Genomic DNA, 20,508 nt, shown 5'->3' on the forward strand with positions numbered 1-20,508 from the left:
TCCTCCTGCGAACTCCTTCCAACGCACACACAACTCCAACGCACACGACGACACTTTTCTGACGAACGCAGCCGCTTATCTAAGCCCCGTGGCTTCGCCTTTGACCCCCTGCCTTCGACCTTTCACCTCGCTCCCCATTGGCCCGATAAAAAGTGGGCGTGAATGCATTTTGATCCATGAATTTGCATATAGCGACCGCCCTCCAACGCCCTGGAGGCGGGGCCAAATCGCCCCTCGCTCACCGATTGGACGGAACAAAAGTGGGCGTGTGTCGTTTTTGATCCGTTTTTGGAGCGGAAAGTCCGTGGTTTTGTACACGCTGTTCGGCGCGCGCCCTGCACGAGTCCAATACCGGTACCCACAAGCGGCGCAAGAACGGTGGCGATGCGACGGTTGCGAGGGTTGACGGTCAAGGTCGTGGCTGTTGTGGTGAAGCGGCGCCGCGGTGGGTGGTTGATGTTGTGATGACTGTTGAGACGCGGTTGGCGGTGGTAATCATGGCGGTTGGTCCAAAATAAAGATAGTAAAAGAAAAACGGCTATCCTGAAGAGTCGCAGCACGCATAAATGACATGTATTCCCACTAGACCACGGGTTTGGGCCTAACTACACATATACTTACCGAGATATCTCACCTAAGGGACCTGAATGGTGGTTTGCGAATTTGGTAACCACAACAATATATATATATATATATATATATATATCTATATCTATATCTATATATATATATATATATATATATATATATATATATATATATATATATATATATATATATATATACACACATATATATATATATATATATATATATATATATTGTTGCGGATTTCGCGCCCGCCGGCGTGCGACGGCCACGTAACTCGAATCGCGGCACGTCGCCCACCGGACGGACAATCCAGTCGTGACCCTCTCGGACTAACGCCGGGAACCAGTCACGGGTGGACCTTTCGGTCTCACCGCGATCGAGCCAATCAGCCCCCGCGTGGGATAGGGTTGCTCGCCAAATTCGACCTACCTAAGTACCCACGCGGAGGGTAGACCGGGCGATCGCACCTCGCCGCAGGTCGACTTCGGACACGGGCCACTTAAGCGACCCGTTCCGTACTATCAGAATAACCGAGCGGTGTTATCGTCGACCTCGACGGTTCGATTAATTATCGGGTGTATTCAGCCCACTACCAACCCTTTACGTGAAGCAAGATGGGGATTCAATGGAGGAAAAGACGAAGCGAAGCGGGAGAACAGTTCAACAATAAAGCACATTTATTCGCGGCACACGGGAAGCACACAAATACAATTCCACCAAAAGCACACAAAAAAAAGAAAACACAATTCCATTTACACAAAAAGCAAATATAAAAGCGAAAACACAGTGCAGAGCTAATACCGACTACCGAGCACACGGCAACACTTATACAATTCTACTTCACAGACGGCGCCGACAACACATACCCAAAACCAAGGAAAAGAAATATCCTCAAGAATGAGGCGGGCCTGAGGCCGAGACCGGGTCGCGCCTACCCGTCTGGTGATGAGACGCGGAGCGGCGATGGCGCTTCTCTCCGCGGGCCTCGCGGACAGTGTCAGGCAGGGGGGTGGGAAAAGGGGCCCCCTTGGTCGCACTATCTCAGCGCGGGGGGAAACAGGAGGGGGTTGCTGATGCTCGGGGTATAGAGGATCTTTATTATCCCTGGTGTGCGTCTCCACCTCGGCCAGGTCGCGCTGCCGGCCTCCCTCGGGCGTGCAGCTCCTGGCACCGACGCGAGCACCCCCTCGTCCGACTCTCTTCAGCTTCTCCAGCTACTGCAGGCTTCGGGCTCCAGACTTCCACACTCGTCCCCTCCGTTCCGACTCCTTCTCGTTCTCGTTCTCTTGACTGACGAACACCGTCCTTTTTATCCCCCCGTAGCTTCGCCTTTGTCCCCTCCCTTTGACCTTTCACCTCGCTCCCCATTGGCCCGAGAAAAAGTGGGCGTGAAGGCTTTTGATCCACAAATTTGCATATATCGATCGCCCTGGGGCGGGCCAGTCGCCCCTCGCTCACCGATTGGACGGCAAAAAGTGGGCGTGTGTCGTTTTTGATCCGTTTTTGAAGCACAAAATCCGTGATTTTGTACACGCTGTTCGACGCGCGTTCTGCATGAGTCCAACACCGGTACCCACAGCGGGGCAAGAACGGTGGCGATGCTACGGTTGCGAGGTGTGACGGGAAGGTCGTGGCGGTTGTGGTGAAGCGGCGTTGTGGTTGGTGGTTGATGTTGTGGTTGTGATCATGGCGGTTGGTCCAAAATAAAGATAGTAAAAGAAAAACGGCTATCCTGAAGAGTCGCAGCTCGCATAAATGACATGTATTCCCACTAGACAACGGGTTTGGGCCTAACTACACATGCACTTACCGAGATACCTCACCTAAGGGACCTGAATGGTGGTTTGCGAATCTGGTAACCACAACACTACCCCCTTCCCTTTTTACAGACTCGTCCCGAGTCGTCAAATTTTCGTGTGCCATCATGTGTAGTTTTCCCCTAGTACATTTTACCTACGGATCCCTGAGTGCGACATTCATGGTATTCGTGTCCCCAAAATAAATAACCTGAGGGCTGCGTAACTATCTAAACAAACTCACTCATACGGACGACTTAAATAAAATTGCCGGCGCTAAGACATACATGCCGGGGGCGCACTCATATTTACAGTACATCTTAACCTTAACTTACAAATTTTACACTAAACCATGGCCCAGGATCACTGAACTCTGCAAAAGAAAAGCAGTTAGCAGGGAGCCAGGCTGCCCGCATGCAGTCTCTGGCTCAAACAATGCAGGTGACAGGGAACGTGGCTGGCTGCTCACACGCAGTCCAAGGCCTTCCCTTTTGAACTGAACGCAGTGAACCACAACGGTGCATGGGCTGCACAACGCAGTCTCCGTGCCAGCTCAAGTGGCACACGCAATGAGCACAACGAATGGATGGATGGATGGCTTGAACTGAATGCAGTGAACCACAACGGTGCATGGGCTGCACAAACGCAGTCTCCGTGCCAGCTCAAGTGGCACACGCAATGAGCGCAACGAATAGATGCATGAACACAAACACGGTGCACGGGTCGCCACTGCAGGCCCGTGTTGTAGCTGCCAACAGGGCAGTTCTCGCAGCTTGCAAACTGTTGCCTTGATCCTGGCGCACATGGAAATGAACAGGGGGGGGCAAAGCAAAATTTGAACGGGGCTGGTGAACGTGGGCAGTGGGCATGGCATGGCAAAGGTGAGCAGGCAAACACAGCCCGCAGAAGAAGGCCGCTGCAGGCAAACACAGCCGGCAGATGAACTGGCCGGCACAGGCCTTGCAGCACAGCAGCTGCAGACGATCCAGCCGGCACGGGCCTTGCAGCAAAACAACAGCTGCCGATCAAGTGGGCCGGCACAGGCCTTGAAGTAACACAGCCAGCAGATGAAGCTGGCCAGCCTTTGCCGTTCAGTGGAGGTTGGTGGAGGGAGTGCGGTGGTGCTGGCCACTTGGAAGGCGGGCTCGGACCTACCTACCTGTCTCCCTCCCACCTATCGCCTTTGCCTGTCACTGTACATACCCACTCCCTTAATTTGTCAAACGCCAATTTAGCCCCAACTTATTTTTTTGTTGTTTTTATTTTTACTTCCCCACTATAAATCGTCCCCTAACCCCCTTTATCGTCCTTGTTCGGCTAACCTATCCTGTCACCTAGCCTACTCCCAACCCCTACGTTCCCTTCCCGGAGGGGAACAAGGGAGAGCTAGCGTCCTTTGTCGAGGCCCAATTCAAGCCTCAGAATGGCCTCCCCAGAGTTCGGCGATCTAACCCAAAGTGGGTCCAGCGGCCCACAACGAGAGCGAGGGGATGGATGGTGCGGAGGGGTACATCTCCTAATCTTCCCTAACCATTTAACTGTTAAACTACCCCGGGGCTTTCAACAAGCGCCTCTCGCTTAAACTATTGGTTCTAACAACCCAGATTCCCGTCGCCTGTGTTGGTGTCCTCACAATTTCGGGCCTCGCCCCCCAATTTTCTCTCCGTGCCCTCACACGGTCTCCTGGCTGGGACACGTGGCTCCCTTTGGCAGGCACGACCCTCTGCCGAATCTCCCGCTATGGCACCCCCGGGCACTACACTGCCTCCGAGCCTACCAGCTTCCTAACACCGGGGAGTGCCCCCCATGGCACCTCCCCTGAAACGCACACGTGGCAGGCCGGCCTCCCGGGCCCCTTTCCGAGGGTCACCCGTGCCCACAACACTGCCCACGCGGCTAATGGCGCCCCGGGCCCCCGCACCAAGCAGGCGCACCCGTGCCCACTACTCTATCCCGGCCCCCCATGGGCCCATGGCCTACCGCGGCCGACTAGCCTGGTGCCCGGGGTACCCACTCAGCGATACTCACCTTTCGCAGCCACGCTCCCAAGCCCGTCAACAGGGCTCCTGCACCCCTCCAAATGGGTCTCGAGCCTACTTTCCCACCAACAACAAAACGACCTCCATTTTTCAATTTGACTAACCCAGCTAACTCACTTTATACTGACCCCGGGGTCCCTTGGGCGGGAGTCACTCCTCCCCCCAATCACTCATCGCACCATGCATTCCCCATTCACTCCACACACACAGACCCGCTGGCCTCACTCACTCACCAAGCACATGCCTCACAACTCACCAACTCTTCAACACACTCACCGCTGAACTCTGCCATCCTTCTAACTACCTCCCCTAACTAACTCGTGCTCCCACGTCGTCCCTTAAACTACAGCACGTTCCTTTTAACACTACGTAGCTAAACTACGTCCCCACTACACATCCACAAGTCTGTCACTGTCTCCTAACTCAAAAATTCATTTTATTTCCCAACCTAAAGCTCATCTAAATCCCTCTAACTAATCCATTCCACGGACTCCATGAGGACTTACCCCTGCCCCATGAAGTCGGTCTAACTAAGCTAACCCTTCCCCCTAACTAGTTTTCATCCTGTGCCCTGGGTAAGGGGGTCTTTCACCCCTTGCCCAGGAATCCTGTACACCCGAAAGTGAGGCTTGCTTTTTTTTTTTTTTCCCATGCGCAGCACCTGCGCGGCAACTCAGAGCTCGCGCACTTTGCACCTGCCCGTGACGTCATGCAGCTGCACGTGTTCCTCGTCCCTCCTTGGACGGGACCATCCGGCAGAGATACCCCTCCTGCCGGATTCCAACCCCACGTGCAGCCATGACGTCACCGTGCGCATAAAAAAAACAAGCCCCACGTCTCGAGGGGTTCCCCACGCGAACACATGTGCTTTGCCCGTTGGAGCTTAACACACACGATCGCGTGGAGAACCCGTCCGGTCCAAATCCATTTACCTGCCTAAACTTTGTCCGTCCGCGGGATCGGCAAATCCACCGCGTGCGTTTCCGGACCGGGACTTCACTCTCGCAAGTGAGCACGTGGTGGTCTCGTGCGTTGCACAGCACGAACCTCGCGCTCACTGCTGGGCGAACCCGGCACGGTCCCCGAAATAGCTACAGCCGCTACTCGGCTTTCTTTCTTCTGTCGCCGTCGTCGTCTCCATTCAACCCACGCACACCTGCGTGTTACGACGCACACAGTCCACTCCATCACATTCACACCGGGAGACGCGGCTGCGTGCTCCCGCATGCCAACCGACATCTCCCTCACATACCGCTCTCTCACACACACGGTCTCCCTGGCACACAGCGACCTTGCACACGGCCGTTCACTCACGCGTGCCTCACTACTCACACAAACCATACTACTCACACACGCGGGGGCACTCACCCGCGGTGCCTCATCCACACACCGTGCCTCACTCATACACGCGGGGGCACTCACCCGCGGTGCCTCACTCACACTCCGTGCCTCATCCACACACGGTGTGCTGGGAAGCACGTACTCCGGCAACATCGCCACCACACCACTCACACGTGGTGCCTCATTCATACTGGCCGTTTCATCCACACACACGGCCTCTCTCACACACGGTGCCTCATCCACACACGGCGTGCTGGGAAGCACGCACTCCGGCACCATCGCCACCACACCACTCACACACGGGGTCGCTTCCACACACGGGGACGCACTCACACCTTACACCACACACACAGGGACAACCACACTGGGGATTCGTGTCCCCACAAGGGTCTCCGGGGCCTCTACACCCCCCAAGCTCTCCGTGCACCCGTCCACAGCACCCGTCCCCTCAACCTCGCAAAGCACGACCGAACTCACCTGGTCGTGACTCGACTCAAGGGGCATACTCCCTCCCCTCGTTCCTGGAGGAGGCCATCCAGGTGCTCGCACTGGGTCTCTACCCAGTCCGCCAGCTCACCCCTAATATCCTCCACTACCTCCGTGTGTGTGTGTGCGTCACTTACCCCGTCTTCCTCGTGTAGTCTTTCCTCTATTTTTTCTATCTCCTGTGTCTCTGCCAACTCTTCACCCTTTACCTCCCTTGTCTCCACTATTATTTCCTTTGTCACGGCCTTCATGCCCGCCTGCAGGCATCGGCCCATGTTCTGCGTCTCACCCCGTAGCTCTTTCATTTCTTCCTTCATGTTTGCTTCCATTCCGTTTATTTGCTGTGTATTCGCATCCATCGTCGTTTTCACTTCATTCATTTGCTTGTTCATTTCGTTTTTCATTTCATTTGTATTTGTATCCATCTTTTGTGTATTCGCATCCATCGTCGTTTTCACTTCATTCATTTGTTTGTTCATTGCCGCCAGCATGGCTATAGCTGGGCCATGTTGGATGCACTCAGCTGAGCCGTTTCGGCAAGGGTTGGGGAAGGGTCTTGGTGGAGAGGGGGGGAGGTGTCATACACCGCGGCCGCTGCCGCACCCACCTCGGGCCCTGGGTTCAGTTGGGCGAGTCCGTGTTCCTGCACAATCAACATTTCCTGCACGGGGATTCCATCCTGGACCATGGATTCTACATTACTATTACACATACCTAATCCACCCGGCACCCGCTCGCCTTGAGACGCCATCTTGCTTCTCGTGAAGGGTTAATTTGAATCGCTCGTAATTTGGAGGGAATCGGGGGTCGCTTCTCTCACCCCTGGACCGATTCCCGTGAATTTAGCCGGAGACAGGAGAGCCCGTTTTCCTGTTCTCCGATACCAGTGCCGCGAGGAGGGCGATGAATTTGTATCGCACGACCTGACACCAGTGTTGCGGATTTCGCGCCCGCCGGCGTGCGACGGCCACGTAACTCGAATCGCGGCACGTCGCCCTCCGGACGGACAATCCAGTCGTGACCCTCTCGGACTAACGCCGGGAACCAGTCACGGGTGGACCTTTCGGTCTCACCGCGATCGAGCCAATCAGCCCCCGCGTGGGATAGGGTTGCTCGCCAAATTCGACCTACCTAAGTACCCACGCGGAGGGTAGACCGGGCGATCGCACCTCGCCGCAGGTCGACTTCGGACACGGGCCACTTAAGCGACCCGTTCCGTACTATCAGAATAACCGAGCGGTGTTATCGTCGACCTCGACGGTTCGATTAATTATCGGGCGTATTCAGCCCACTACCAACCCTTTACGTGAAGCAAGATGGGGATTCAATGGAGGAAAAGACGAAGCGAAGCGGGAGAACAGTTCAACAATAAAGCACATTTATTCGCGGCACACGGGAAGCACACAAATACAATTCCACCAAAAGCACACAAAAAAAGAAAACACAATTCCATTTACACAAAAAGCAAATATAAAAGCGAAAACACAGTGCAGAGCTAATACCGACTACCGAGCACACGGCAACACTTATACAATTCTACTTCACAGACGGCGCCGACAACACATACCCAAAACCAAGGAAAAGAAATATCCTCAAGAATGAGGCGGGCCTGAGGCCGAGACCGGGTCGCGCCTACCCGTCTGGTGATGAGACGCGGAGCGGCGATGGCGCTTCTCTCCGCGGGCCTCGCGGACAGTGCCAGGCAGGGGGGTGGGAAAAGGGGCCCCCTTGGTCGCACTATCTCAGCGCGGGGGGAAACAGGAGGGGGTTGCTGATGCTCGGGGTATAGAGGATCTTTATTATCCCTGGTGTGCGTCTCCACCTCGGCCAGGTCGCGCTGCCGGCCTCCCTCGGGCGTGCAGCTCCTGGCACCGACGCGAGCACCCCCTCGTCCGACTCTCTTCAGCTTCTCCAGCTACTGCAGGCTTCGGGCTCCAGACTTCCACACTCGTCCCCTCCGTTCCGACTCCTTCTCGTTCTCGTTCTCTTGACTGACGAACACCGTCCTTTTTATCCCCCCCGTAGCTTCGCCTTTGACCCCCTCCCTTTGACCTTTCACCTCGCTCCCCATTGGCCCGAGAAAAAGTGGGCGTGAAGGCTTTTTGATCCACAAATTTGCATATATCGATCGCCCTGGGGGCGGGGCCAATTCGCCCCTCGCTCACCGATTGGACGGCAAAAAGTGGGCGTGTGTCGTTTTTGATCCGTTTTTGAAGCACAAAATCCGTGATTTTGTACACGCTGTTCGACGCGCGTTCTGCATGAGTCCAACACCGGTACCCACAGCGGGGCAAGAACGGTGGCGATGCTACGGTTGCGAGGTGTGACGGGAAGGTCGTGGCGGTTGTGGTGAAGCGGCGTTGTGGTTGGTGGTTGATGTTGTGGTTGTGATCATGGCGGTTGGTCCAAAATAAAGATAGTAAAAGAAAAACGGCTATCCTGAAGAGTCGCAGCTCGCATAAATGACATGTATTCCCACTAGACAACGGGTTTGGGCCTAACTACACATGCACTTACCGAGATACCTCACCTAAGGGACCTGAATGGTGGTTTGCGAATCTGGTAACCACAACAATATATATATATATATATATACACACATATATATATATATATATATATATATATATATATATATATATATATATATATATATATATATATATATATATATATATATACATATCTATGTACGTATGTTTTCGGTACAACTTTTCCAACATGCTTATAATGTTGACACGTCATGTTGCACCACCATACTTGTTTGTGCAGGCAAAACACTGCTGGCTCAGACCCTTGCTCGCTGTCTCGATGTACCATTCGCCATCTGTGACTGCACAACACTGACTCAGGCTGGTTACGTGGGTGAGGACATCGAGTCTGTTATTGCAAAGCTCTTGCAGGATGCCAACTACAGTGTGGAACGAGCTCAGCAAGGTGCTTATACATTTTCATTCCTTCCCTAAACCCTGTCAGGCTCATGAAAGAGCTTGAACCAATCGATCATAGATTGCATGCCAGGCAAAGGTAAATGATCAAATTTCTCAGGCCTCTAACTTTCTGACGGTTGCTTAAACTGTTACTGTACGTTCCAAGCGTTATATTGTTCGAACCATTCTGCAAAATTTTCCCGAATATTGTGCTTCCAGTTTCATCACGCATGTGCACAGTTCTTCGCTTGATCACCTCTGTCACCAAAAGTAGGTGGAGGTTGTGTTTTTATCCCTGTGTGTTAGTCTGTGAGCAGGATATCTCAAAAGTTATTGATGGATTCAGACAAAATTTGGTGGACAGGTTGGTTGTGTGACATGGACTTGTTGATTCAGTTTTGGTGAAGATCCGTAATGGGGACAAAAACAAAAACGGTATATAGCACGATAGTTCAAAAAGTTATGGACGCAAACTTGGTGGATCAGTTGGGTAGGTGACAAGAACAAGCAGATTTGATTTGGGTTAAGATCCATATGCAGATCCGGCCTCTCGGTGGGATACAAAACTTAAAATGTTCAGCCTGGCAGAGGTTTGTGCTGTACCGAGCGCCGTTCTAGTTTACTGCTGAAATGATGTCCACACCAAGTCTCAGGCTCTCACATTGTTTGCGTGTACATAAACATATTCTAATCTGTCGTGCCGTTTTAGCAAAACCTTCCATATTTTTCACGCTTGATACACGTCTCGCATTGGTTTGGTCGTTGAGGTGGTGCAGGAGCACTTGGTCACGCAGCGCGGTGGAAGTTTGCAGGTGATCACAGATATTTTTTTGGCTTTAAGTAGATATCCGCTTGTCCTCGGAGTACCAGACAAGTTATTTTCTGTATTCCCCCTTTGTGTTTTTGTCTGCATTTCCCATTGTGCATCTGCAGCTTTGAATTCATTCATGTCATATGCAACCTGTCGCTGCCGGTTGCATCATTGCTGGGAGCATGTGCCGCTGATGCAGTGCACTCCTGTGAAGGCTCGGGCAGAAATTTGTAATTTGTTCATGGGGCCGTTGATAACTCACCTGCTCTTCACGAAGGAGACCCTGGGATCTTTAATGTCCATCAACGATTGCCAACAGATGGGATGCCCTGTTTAACATCCATCTGAGGGATGGCACACACATTGATGCATGACCCTGCCGACGAGACACCGGGATGACCGTTTATAGCTGAGACAAGATTCAAACCCCGGCTGGATGGCTTTGACGCGAGTGTGCGTGCCTCAGGCTATCCTGCCAGCCCAGTCGTGAATGTTGAGGAAGAGGTAAATGTCGTTGGGAATGTGAGGACATTACTCTGATCACCCGACGGTGGCTCACAGAAGAGATTTACGCATTTGCTTGTTCATAAATGGCTCCCATAATCACTCAAACTTCATTCGAAGGCATCGACATGTGTCCAAGAGGACACGTGTACACATTTGTCGTATCACTGAAGTGCTGGATTCTCAAGTGATGTCATTTGGGTCCACCTGTTTCATCGTTCTCTCTGAGCACATGGCTAATGATGCTCCTGGATTCAAATTCCATACATTTGTTGATTCGCTTTGTCTATACGATGTCTTGAAAAGATAACAACCGTCTGTGACGTCATCGTAAGCTCGCCCATGAGGCCAATATTGTTCAGAAAAGAAAAACACAAATCTGAGCTTCGTTTGAGTGTTTATTCCAAGAACATGAGCGTGCAGAATCACAAAAACGTTTTCACCTAAACAATTCGATTTAAATCACATTTTGGATGAAAAGCTAATTGTACCGCACCCGTATAATCCTATACAAAGCTCTCGAGACTCATTTACCAAATCGTTCAAGTTTTCGTCTTGTGATATATTTTTTTTAAGTTTCCTTCACTACAGCGAGCTGATTCACATCTAAGAGGGAATAACAATTGGAAGCAACCGTTGCTCAGCACAATTGGCTTCAATCTGAAGCGAAAACCAAAACGTAATCTTGTAATTGCTGGTCAGAGTCCAGTGGTAAGAACGTTGCTCACCCTCACCCAACTGTGTCGGTCTCAAATATCTGAGGCCTCCATTCCAACCTGACAGATCTCTAAATCCGGACCGCTGCCGATAAACGAATAAACCAGATATCATCTGTTTAACAGAATCCTTTCTCCCACAGGACGTCCCGTCGTCCCAGATTCTTTGGTGTCTCCCTGGCTTTTGTTTCCTCCGATTTGATCGACCAAAACCCCATCCTCAGGGTGGAGTTGCACTATGCATGAAAAACTATTTCTCACTCTCCATCCTCTTGTTCCTACCAACCCCCCCCCCCAGGAGTACCACTAGCTGTGACTTCTCCTCCGCTCCCACCTCATGTTTGTCTGTGTCGTACCATCTCCCAACAGTGACAACTCCATCTACATCTTTCTCAGATGACATGGATTAACTATTAACAATTCATCCCAACTCTCTCTCTTCCTTATATGTGGTGATTTCAATTGTCACCATGCTAATTGTCTGGGTGTTGGTACCTCTCACCAGCCATGGAACTTTTGCAAAGGACTTCTGTAACTCCATGGGACTGACTCGATCCGTGAACTTTCCCACCCGGATTTCTCCCAAATGGTAAATCTCCATTCTGGATTTGATGATGACAAAATTTCCCGCAAATGTGTTTTGCTCGTCCTCTGCCCCAATTGGCTCATCTGATCTTGTGCTTGTGAAGGTCAGCATCTCCATGGCAGTTCAGTCAAGCAAAGAGGCAGGGACTGCAAGCAGCCATCTCACTTCAGGACTGGTCTCCTATATCTACCGCCCCATTAATTTAGCCTGGGAATGAATGCTTCCACAGAAACCTGCTCTCTCATATGCACAGATTCATCCCATCTCATCTTCAATTATCTTACCCATCCTCCCGCTCTTGCTTCTCTGAATCGTGTGTCGAGGCTGTTGCTTTAAAACAACTTGCATTCTCCTCTTGGAAGGCAAATCCAAACAAAGGCAACCGCAGATCATTGCACAAGGCCTGCAACAAGTCTGTGTCTACTTTCAGGAGAGCCAGAAAACAATATCTGTTCAATCTCAAGAATGAACTTTCAAACTTGCCTCCTTCTCTAAAACCTGGCAGTCTTGTAAAGTCGGTCTCTGGTGTATGGTCCCCTTTCATCCCTTCCCTCTCTTCTCTTTCTTGAAATGGCACCACAGCCGACTCTGCTCATGAGAAGGCCAAATGCCTCAATTCTGTGTTTGCTTCCAAATATTGTGTCCCCAACCCCTCATTCTCGATACCCATCCTTTACTGACATACCCAACTGCTCCAGGATTCTGTTTCTTTTGCACCTGAGAAGATGGAAAAGTTTGACAGCCCTCAACTCTGACTCTGCACCTGGACCAGACGGCATCAGCTCACGTGTCCTAACCTCTCTTTCTCTTTTCTCTCTTTCTCTCTTTCTCTCTCTTTTTCACACACACACACACACACACACACACACACACACACACACACACACACACACACACACACACACACACACACACACACACACACACACACACACACACACACACACACACACACACGCGTCATCTGCCGTCATCACAGCATAACTTAAAAAGGTGCAAAAAATGGATCCCCTTAACTGCAGCCCCATGAGGTTACTTCCAATCATCAGCAAGGTCATGGAATCCATCACCACAGTTGACATAAAATCATTCCTTTTCTCCAACAGCCTCATCTCAAATCATCAGTTTGGATTCAGACCTAGTTGCTCTCCCTTTGACATGCTGCTTCGACTCACCCAACAATGGCGGAGGCCCTCAATATCAGACACGAGATTAGGGTAGTCTCTCTGGGCAAATCTCAAACTTTCCATACAGTCTGGCATCCTGCCTTGCTCTCCAAACTGTCTGCTTATGGAATCCAAGGCCAACTCTACTCTTGGAATCCTGACTTCCTCCACTCTTGTAGTCAATGTGTGGTTCTCAACAGAACCCTTTGTTCTCCTCTCCCTGTCAAGGCTGGAATACCCCAAGGCAGTGTTCTTGGCCCCAAATTATTCCAAATCTGCATCAATGATCTCACTGACTGTAAAATCGTCTATGTCATTACTGATGACTCCACTCTTTGCCATGACATCCCACATTCTTATGACAGACCGGCAGCAGTCTCTTCCCTCTCCTCAGACCTTGACAAAATCACAAACTGGCTAAACACTAGAAATATGACTCTCAATCCTGATAAATCCCACACACACTCTCTCCCTCTCCCTCTCTCTCTCTCTCTGAAAGGACCGTACCGCAAACCCTCCCATCTACAATCTCAACAACGACCTCGAAGGTATTGTCATCTCTTGGGTCTCACTCTGTCATGATCTCCCTTGGGCCAGCCACATTTCAAAGTTTGTCTCCAAAGTGTCAGCCATCATGAAAAGTCCTTGGCACACCTGAGTTCGTGTCCACCTATAAGGGTTTAATCCACAGCTTTATGGAGTACTGCTCCACCCTCTGGATGACTCCCCTGCCTCACATCTTGCTCAGGTTGAAACCAAGGCTTTCAAGATCATTGGAATCCCTCACGATGAAGCCAATTCTATGGGCCTATCACTTCACCATAGCCAACAGGTCGGTGAAATATCTTCCTCCACCTCATTTCTGGTCTTGCGCCGTCTGCTCTCTCCATGCTTTGTGCCCCCCCCGCCCCCCAGATATCCACAGGAAGCACGTGATGCACCAGCAACCCCCTCCTCATGAAACTGCATAAATCCAGAATCAATGATCACCTCCACTTCTTTGTTCCTCTCTCTTTTTTTCCCCCCACCTGTGGAACAAACTTCCACATTCTCTTCAATCTCATTATTCCCTCCAGGTCTTCAAGACTGCTATTCACCACCATCTCAAATCACCCCCCATCCAAATCCATGATCGTTTCTACACTCATTAAACCACCCCACAACTCCCAAAAATTTGCTGATGTATCCATCTTGTCCACCCCTTGCGTTTTCCCCTGACCCTCATCGTTACCTGCATCTCTTGTTTGTCCATCTCCGTCTACTTTCTCCATCTACCTTGCTGTTGGTGTTGCCCCTTTCTCTTGTTCCCTTTGTTGTATTATATCCTGATCTGTTCTGGGTCCTTGCTCTTCCATGAACATCAACCATGGATATATATATATATATATATATATATATATATATATATATATATATATATATATATATATATATATATATATATAAATATATATATATATATATATATATATATATATATATATATATATATATATATATATATATATATATATAAATATAAAACGAACAACTCGAGTAACCGAACCATTCTCGGTGAGAAATCGGATGGGCTATTTCTTCAGGTGCTAATCTTTGCTTGCAGACGTTGCAAGGCAAACACTGGGACGTGGTGATTATGCACTGTACTTTGTTCTGCAGGCATCGTTTTCCTTGACGAGGTGGACAAGATTGGCAGTGTGCCGGGAATTCACCAACTCAGAGATGTAGGAGGAGAGGGAGTGCAGCAGGTAAGTAGCAATTTAATACGTGAATATGTATACGAGTATGTACGGTCACTTTATACTGCCTCGTGAGACGTTGGGCATCGTCTATTCAAAAAGGACACGTACTGCATTTAAGGCCTGGTCGGATGGCCTAGAGGTGTGCACAATCACCTTTAAGCTGTGCAGCCTGGGTTTGAATCTTGGCCCAACTATAAACTGCCATCCTGGTGTTTCACAGGCAGGATGCTTCATCAGTGTGTGTGCGTGTGTGTGTGCCGTCCCTCGGATGGACCTTAAACAGTGCGTCCTGTCCAGCCGGCATTCGTAGATGGACGTTAAAGATCCCACTGTGTCCTTCGGGAAGGGCAAGCAAGCTATCCCCTGCACAATGAACAAATTACAAATTCCTGCCCTGACCTGCAGCAGGGCAATGCATCAGCCGCACAGCCGCAACCTCAGCCAATGATGCTACCCTGCAGCCGTCTGCCAGCATTGTCTTTCGCGTTAACGATCCCAGTAGCCGTGGAGCGCGTGCGCGTTATTGCCGGCACTCTGGACCAAATTCCAAATTTCTGCACCAATGAGCGAGGGCACCACATCAGCAGTACCTCATCACAACTAGCAGGCCATCACAACGCATTCACGAACCACAACCACTTTGAGCTGTCAACTTGGTGAGATCACGTAGCTCCCACAGCAGTCCCACGGTTTACACAATTTACGTTCGTTTCCTGAGTCGCAGTAAACAGTTCCATTTGTGGGAAGACAAATCCGTTGTGGTGTGTATTGTCATATTTGGGGGGTTATTTTATTTTTTATCACTTTGGTTAAAGACCCAAGTCTTGTTCATCTCTCCTTGAGCGTGAATGACGTTCATTGAATTTGATTATGCCTGGTGTTTGCTTAATGGTTAGGGTGTGGGGTCTTGGGATCCTGAGTTCAAATCCCACTTGGCTGTTGAATTAATACCAGGTGGGGTTGACTCTGCCTGTCATTGTTCCGAGGTCGGCAAAATGAGTGCCAGCTTGCTGGTATCCTGTGTCGGAGTGGTGACCCGTCCAGGATTGTGTCCAATAGCTAAGGAGACTGCTTAGGCAGCACCAACGCTCTGCGCAGAGCATGGTCCCAATGGATGGATGGATGGATGGAATTTGATTGAAATTGGTTCATGAAAGGAATAAAATAGGATTTGCGTTGAGGTTCCTTGTTTGGGTGCAATAAACAATCAAATTGATATGCCAAAGCATCAGCATGCATTGCTGACCCTTGGCCTAGTACATGGAAACTATAGCATACTTCACCAGCATGTTGATTGGAATACAATGAGTCAAACTGCACAGTGTAAAAGTGTAACTATCACTGCAACCATCTTCTTCTTTTTTTTTTGTCCAAAACCCTGTAATAGGTCAACCACACTGTGGGCCTCTATTTTGGGTTTTCACGACGTACCTCTGTCATCCCTTCCCCATTTTTAGTTTCTCGAGCAGGGAGTAGTATTATCTCCAAAAGACTATTGTTTTATTTGCGTGGAAGAAAAATGCTCGACATGACCGTTTTGAGCATTTTCTAGGTTAAAAATAAGTAAATAAAACACCGAATGATGAGCATCAAATCAGATCGAATTAAGGAACTTTTCTCATGTGAAGGCAGATGGATATATCAAGGTACAAGTACAAACGTTGTTGAGCAATGCTGTTAAATTCCTGCTGTTGGCTTAATGGTTAGGGTTGTGGGCTTGGGATCCTCAGATCCTGAGTTCAAATCCCTCTCGGCCATTGAATTAATACTAGGTGGGGTCAACTCAGCCTGTCATCCTTCCGAGGTCGGCAAAACGAGTACCTGCTGTCCTGTGGTGACCTGTCCAGGATTGTGTCCAATAGTCAGAGACTGCTTATGCAGCACCAACGCTCTGGACAAAGTATGGTCCCGATGGATGGATGGATGGATGGATGGATGCTATTGGTGTTGTCAGAAGTATTGCAAGCTGGATGGAGTTTTAAATCTTTCTTTTTTGGCAAATATTGTATCAAGTGATTGATGTAAAAATGTGTGAATAAGACTGTTGATTTGGGGAAACTCCTCTGTTTTGACCAACACCCCCAGGGCTTGTTGAAAATGCTTGAGGGAACGATCGTAAATGTTCCCGAACGCAACTCTCGCAAGTTGCGTGGCGAGACAGTTCAGGTGGACACCACCAACATCCTGTTCATTGGCTCAGGGGCTTTTAATGGTTTGGACCGCATCATTAGCCGGCGTAAAAACGAAAAGGTAACGGCTCTTGGAGCAGGCACAGGGCTGGGAGTGCCTCTTCTTAACGGCTCTTAAATTGTTTATAACGCTTATTTATGCCTCGCTTTTCGTGCAGTACCTGGGATTTGGAACGCCGAGCGAGGGTGCGGGGCGTCGTGCCGCAGCCGATGCGGATCGTGCTTACAGCGCTGGCGACGGCAGTGCCGTGGAGGAGATGAGAGAAAAGGACCGGCTTTTGCGCTTCGTTGAGGCACGGGATCTCATAGAGTTCGGTATGATCCCTGAGTTTGTGGGCCGCCTGCCTGTGGTTGTCCCCTTGCACAGCCTGGATGAGGACACGCTCATGCGCATCCTTACGGAACCACGTAACGCTCTGGTTCCCCAGTTCCAGGCCTTGTTCAGCATGGACAAGGTAGTTTCTCTGCACGTTTCACTTCTGTTATGTCTGGTTACAAATTTATTTGAACAAATTGCTGAGCTAATGTGATGTAGACTGCCTTTTATTTTGAAGCAATGACTTAGTGATGGAGGTGAGGATGAAAGCTGATATTGTGTGCAGTGTCAACTTACTGTAGATACAGATGCCCTGAGGGTGATTGCGAAAATGGCTTTGGAGCGGAAGACCGGAGCTCGTGGTCTCAGGTCCATTATGGTAAGACGAGATGATCGCACCAAAGTTGTTTGTGTTTACCGTTCCTTCATGATTGTCGTTAGTGCTAATACCAAAACATCTTGACTTTGGTTCATTATTGGCGTTTGTGACCATCGCATCTAAATTTGTGAACGATTGAAATAACTTTTGCAATACCTTATCGTTTGCAGGAGAAGTTTCTTCTGGACCCCATGTTCGATGTGCCTTCCTCGGACATTGTTACCGTTCAACTCAACAAGGATGTAGTGGAGGGCAAGAAAAGCCCCATATACATAAGGTACAACTGTGATGATTATTCCCTTTCATTATGCTGGTTAAGATGATGACGATGATGATGCTTAAACCAGAACAAGAGAATCTCACTCACATTAACAATGCAACGACGTGTTGAGATGATGTCCGGCTGACGATTACTCCTTTTGGGTCTCTCCTGTGGTTGGTGAAGAAAGAAAGATTGAATGGTGCTGTGAGCCACTGAAGCTTTGGAATGGCGTTGAAAGTGGCAAGTAGAAGAGGAAAACTCGTTCGTTGCAGTCATGGCTGTTTAACCAAACGAACGAAGTCCACTTCACTCAGTAGTCTTGATAAAGTCGAATCAAAAGTCACGGTTAAAAATAATGACGTGTCGAGTGACTCGTAAATGGGGATGAGAAAGGCTTGTACGTGAAGGCGTGCAAGCTTCCAATGTGTCGTCACTGAAAAAAACATCCCATGCGTTGATTGGCTCGCCGGAAGGATGCAGCTGGTTGGTTAGCAGAGTTCACGTGTTTGGAAAATTAATGAATTACTGAAAAAAAAATTCGTGAGTCACGACACAACCATACCGTGTGCTAACGTCTCATCATGATCACGTGCAGTTGGTAACTACAGTGTTAAAAGTTCCAAATCGTTTCTGGCAGTGATGAAGGTTTTTTAAAATTTGACCTCAATTTGGCTTTCACTCCGCCGTTTCCATTTTCCTGCTACGTGATGCACCCTGCAACCGATGCCGACAGACAGGACTTTTTGTGATGCCGGCCAAATCGTCCATCCAATCATCAGATAACTTTGTGACGAAAAAAAAATTATCCATGGGATACGTGCTCCGATGTTGAAAAGTGAAGCGGTTGCGGAGAAAATTAATTTGAAAGTAAAAAAAAAATTGAGGGTCTCGGCAGACGTTCCACGACGTGGTCAAGGATGGTTGCGGACGCCGATTACTAGTTTTAATATTGAAATTGTTTTTCAGAAGCAGCTTGAAAGATTAAGGATTTGTAATTTTGAGCATCACTGGAATTGTCAAAATTCATAATCTGATCCTTATCCACAGCACTGTTTCGCACCTCTTCTCTCTTGCACCTCCCCCCCCCCACCTTCCTCAAACTACCATAATTAAAATGAATGATCCTGTTTCCACATGTAATGAAGAAACAGCATGGCCTTCCTCCAAACGGAAACATCGAGGTTAAATTATTGCTCTGAGAGCATCTCACGTTTCCATCCAATATCGGTTTACTTTCAGGTCACACAGGAGGAGTTTGCCCAAGTCGGATCTCACACCCGAATCACACCAAAGTGTGTGGTAGTGCTGTTCTATTTCCTGGAAAAGAAAAGGGAAATACTTCCAAATTCGAACAATTTTTGTCGGATATTGGGTTTTTTTTCTCCCACTTGGGTCATGGTGCACAGTTTATTAATTTTTCCCTCCACCTGCAGATGGAAAGGGCAAAGTGAAACAGCTTTGAAAAACAAACAAACAAAAAAAAAGCGCTCTGTCGTAGCTTTTTGTGTATTGTGCTACATTGTTGTTGAGCCCCGAAAGTAACCACTTTCTCCCCCATTGCCTCAACCTTCGTCTGGCAAGGGCCCGCCGTGACTCGGAGGAAGAAGGCGAGTTGGGAATGGACGAGGTAACTTGGCCCCAACAGCGAGATGCCATGAACAGCTGAGCTCATCGATCGGGTAACTGTGGTGCCAAAGCCTTAGACTGCTTTGACCTGCACTTCCACGACCTGGTGGAAGCTCCCTGCATACTCGACACCGACCGATCACGTCGTCCTGATTTTCGTCGGGTGGTCGCATGCGGCGAGTCTCCGACTGATCCGTTCAGTCTTGTACGTTGAGTTGATGCTTTATTTAAAAATAAAATTCCTTTCAGAGAATTGAAATATTTTCACGCTTTGGAAAAAAAATTTGCGCATTTGACGGGGATGCAATTGAATATTAGCCAAGTTGTCGAGATTCCAAGGTCGATGGCACCCTCGGCAGCTTTGAAAGAGAGAAAAAAACAATCTGTGCTTGAGACCGGCTGTGGACATTCGCCACGATGATGAGCAGGTGGAATTTTAATGGAGGTCCTCAGAGAATTGGGATACAAACAGGTCATTTCCACCTTGCCTCACGATATCTTGCGTGATTTCAGCAACGTTCATTTTTGATCAGAGACCAGCTTGCGGTTGGTTGTATTTCGACGCCTGGCTTTCCCCCTCGATTTCATTGCCTTTGCACCTCTCATTTACCCGAACGTTTGTGAAGATGCTGCACCTGCGTATAAGCATGTCTGTTGTGTATAACGACTCATTTAGGAAATGTAACAAGTTACTCATGATTAGGAAGGACAGACTGTACAAAATTATTTTCAAAACGTTCTGTGATCACTTTCTTACAACTGTTTCCCAGCCTAAAGATACATTAAAAGTAAACGAATGCAATAATTGGTGGTGTAGGATCTGTCCATTGTGGTATCAAGCTGTGTTGTGCTGATTGATGGGGAATCAACTGTTTGAAGAAACCCAAGTCCACACCGTCAGTGGTTGGTAATATGTTTGTCTGTGACCAGGATATCAAATGTTATGGACGGTTTCAGACAAAACTTGGTGGACGAATTTATTCGATTTCAGTGAAGATCGGGATCTGAGCAGATATCAATTCTTCACC

The 20,508-nt window shown here is 49.1% G+C and overlaps 1 protein-coding gene across 9 annotated transcripts in view; it reads left to right on the forward strand.

The window, feature by feature from the left end:
* The window catches only part of CLPX (caseinolytic mitochondrial matrix peptidase chaperone subunit X), an 80,370-nt gene extending 60,085 nt beyond the window's left edge, over positions 1-20,285 (forward strand). For 7 of the 9 annotated variants that reach the window (XM_085849592.1, XM_085849598.1, XM_085849597.1 and 4 more), the window contains 7 exons: positions 9,026-9,190; positions 14,626-14,714; positions 16,794-16,958; positions 17,056-17,352; positions 17,500-17,592; positions 17,763-17,869; positions 19,436-20,285. In XM_085849592.1, the coding sequence (XP_085705718.1) occupies positions 9,026-9,190; positions 14,626-14,714; positions 16,794-16,958; positions 17,056-17,352; positions 17,500-17,592; positions 17,763-17,869; positions 19,436-19,520 (1,001 nt within the window). In that variant the 3' untranslated portion in view covers positions 19,521-20,285. The remainder of the gene's footprint in view (positions 1-9,025; positions 9,191-14,625; positions 14,715-16,793; positions 16,959-17,055; positions 17,353-17,499; positions 17,593-17,762; positions 17,870-19,435) is intronic. The other 2 variants (XM_085849599.1, XM_085849600.1) reach the window with 1 other exon arrangement.
* The last annotated feature ends 223 nt before the right edge of the window (positions 20,286-20,508 follow it).

The sequence above is a fragment of the Eptatretus burgeri genome, chromosome 12 (genome assembly GCF_056783735.1).
Source record: "Eptatretus burgeri isolate ZD-2024b chromosome 12, Ebu_testis_v1, whole genome shotgun sequence".
In the NCBI taxonomy this organism is placed as follows: Eukaryota; Metazoa; Chordata; class Myxini; order Myxiniformes; family Myxinidae; genus Eptatretus; species Eptatretus burgeri.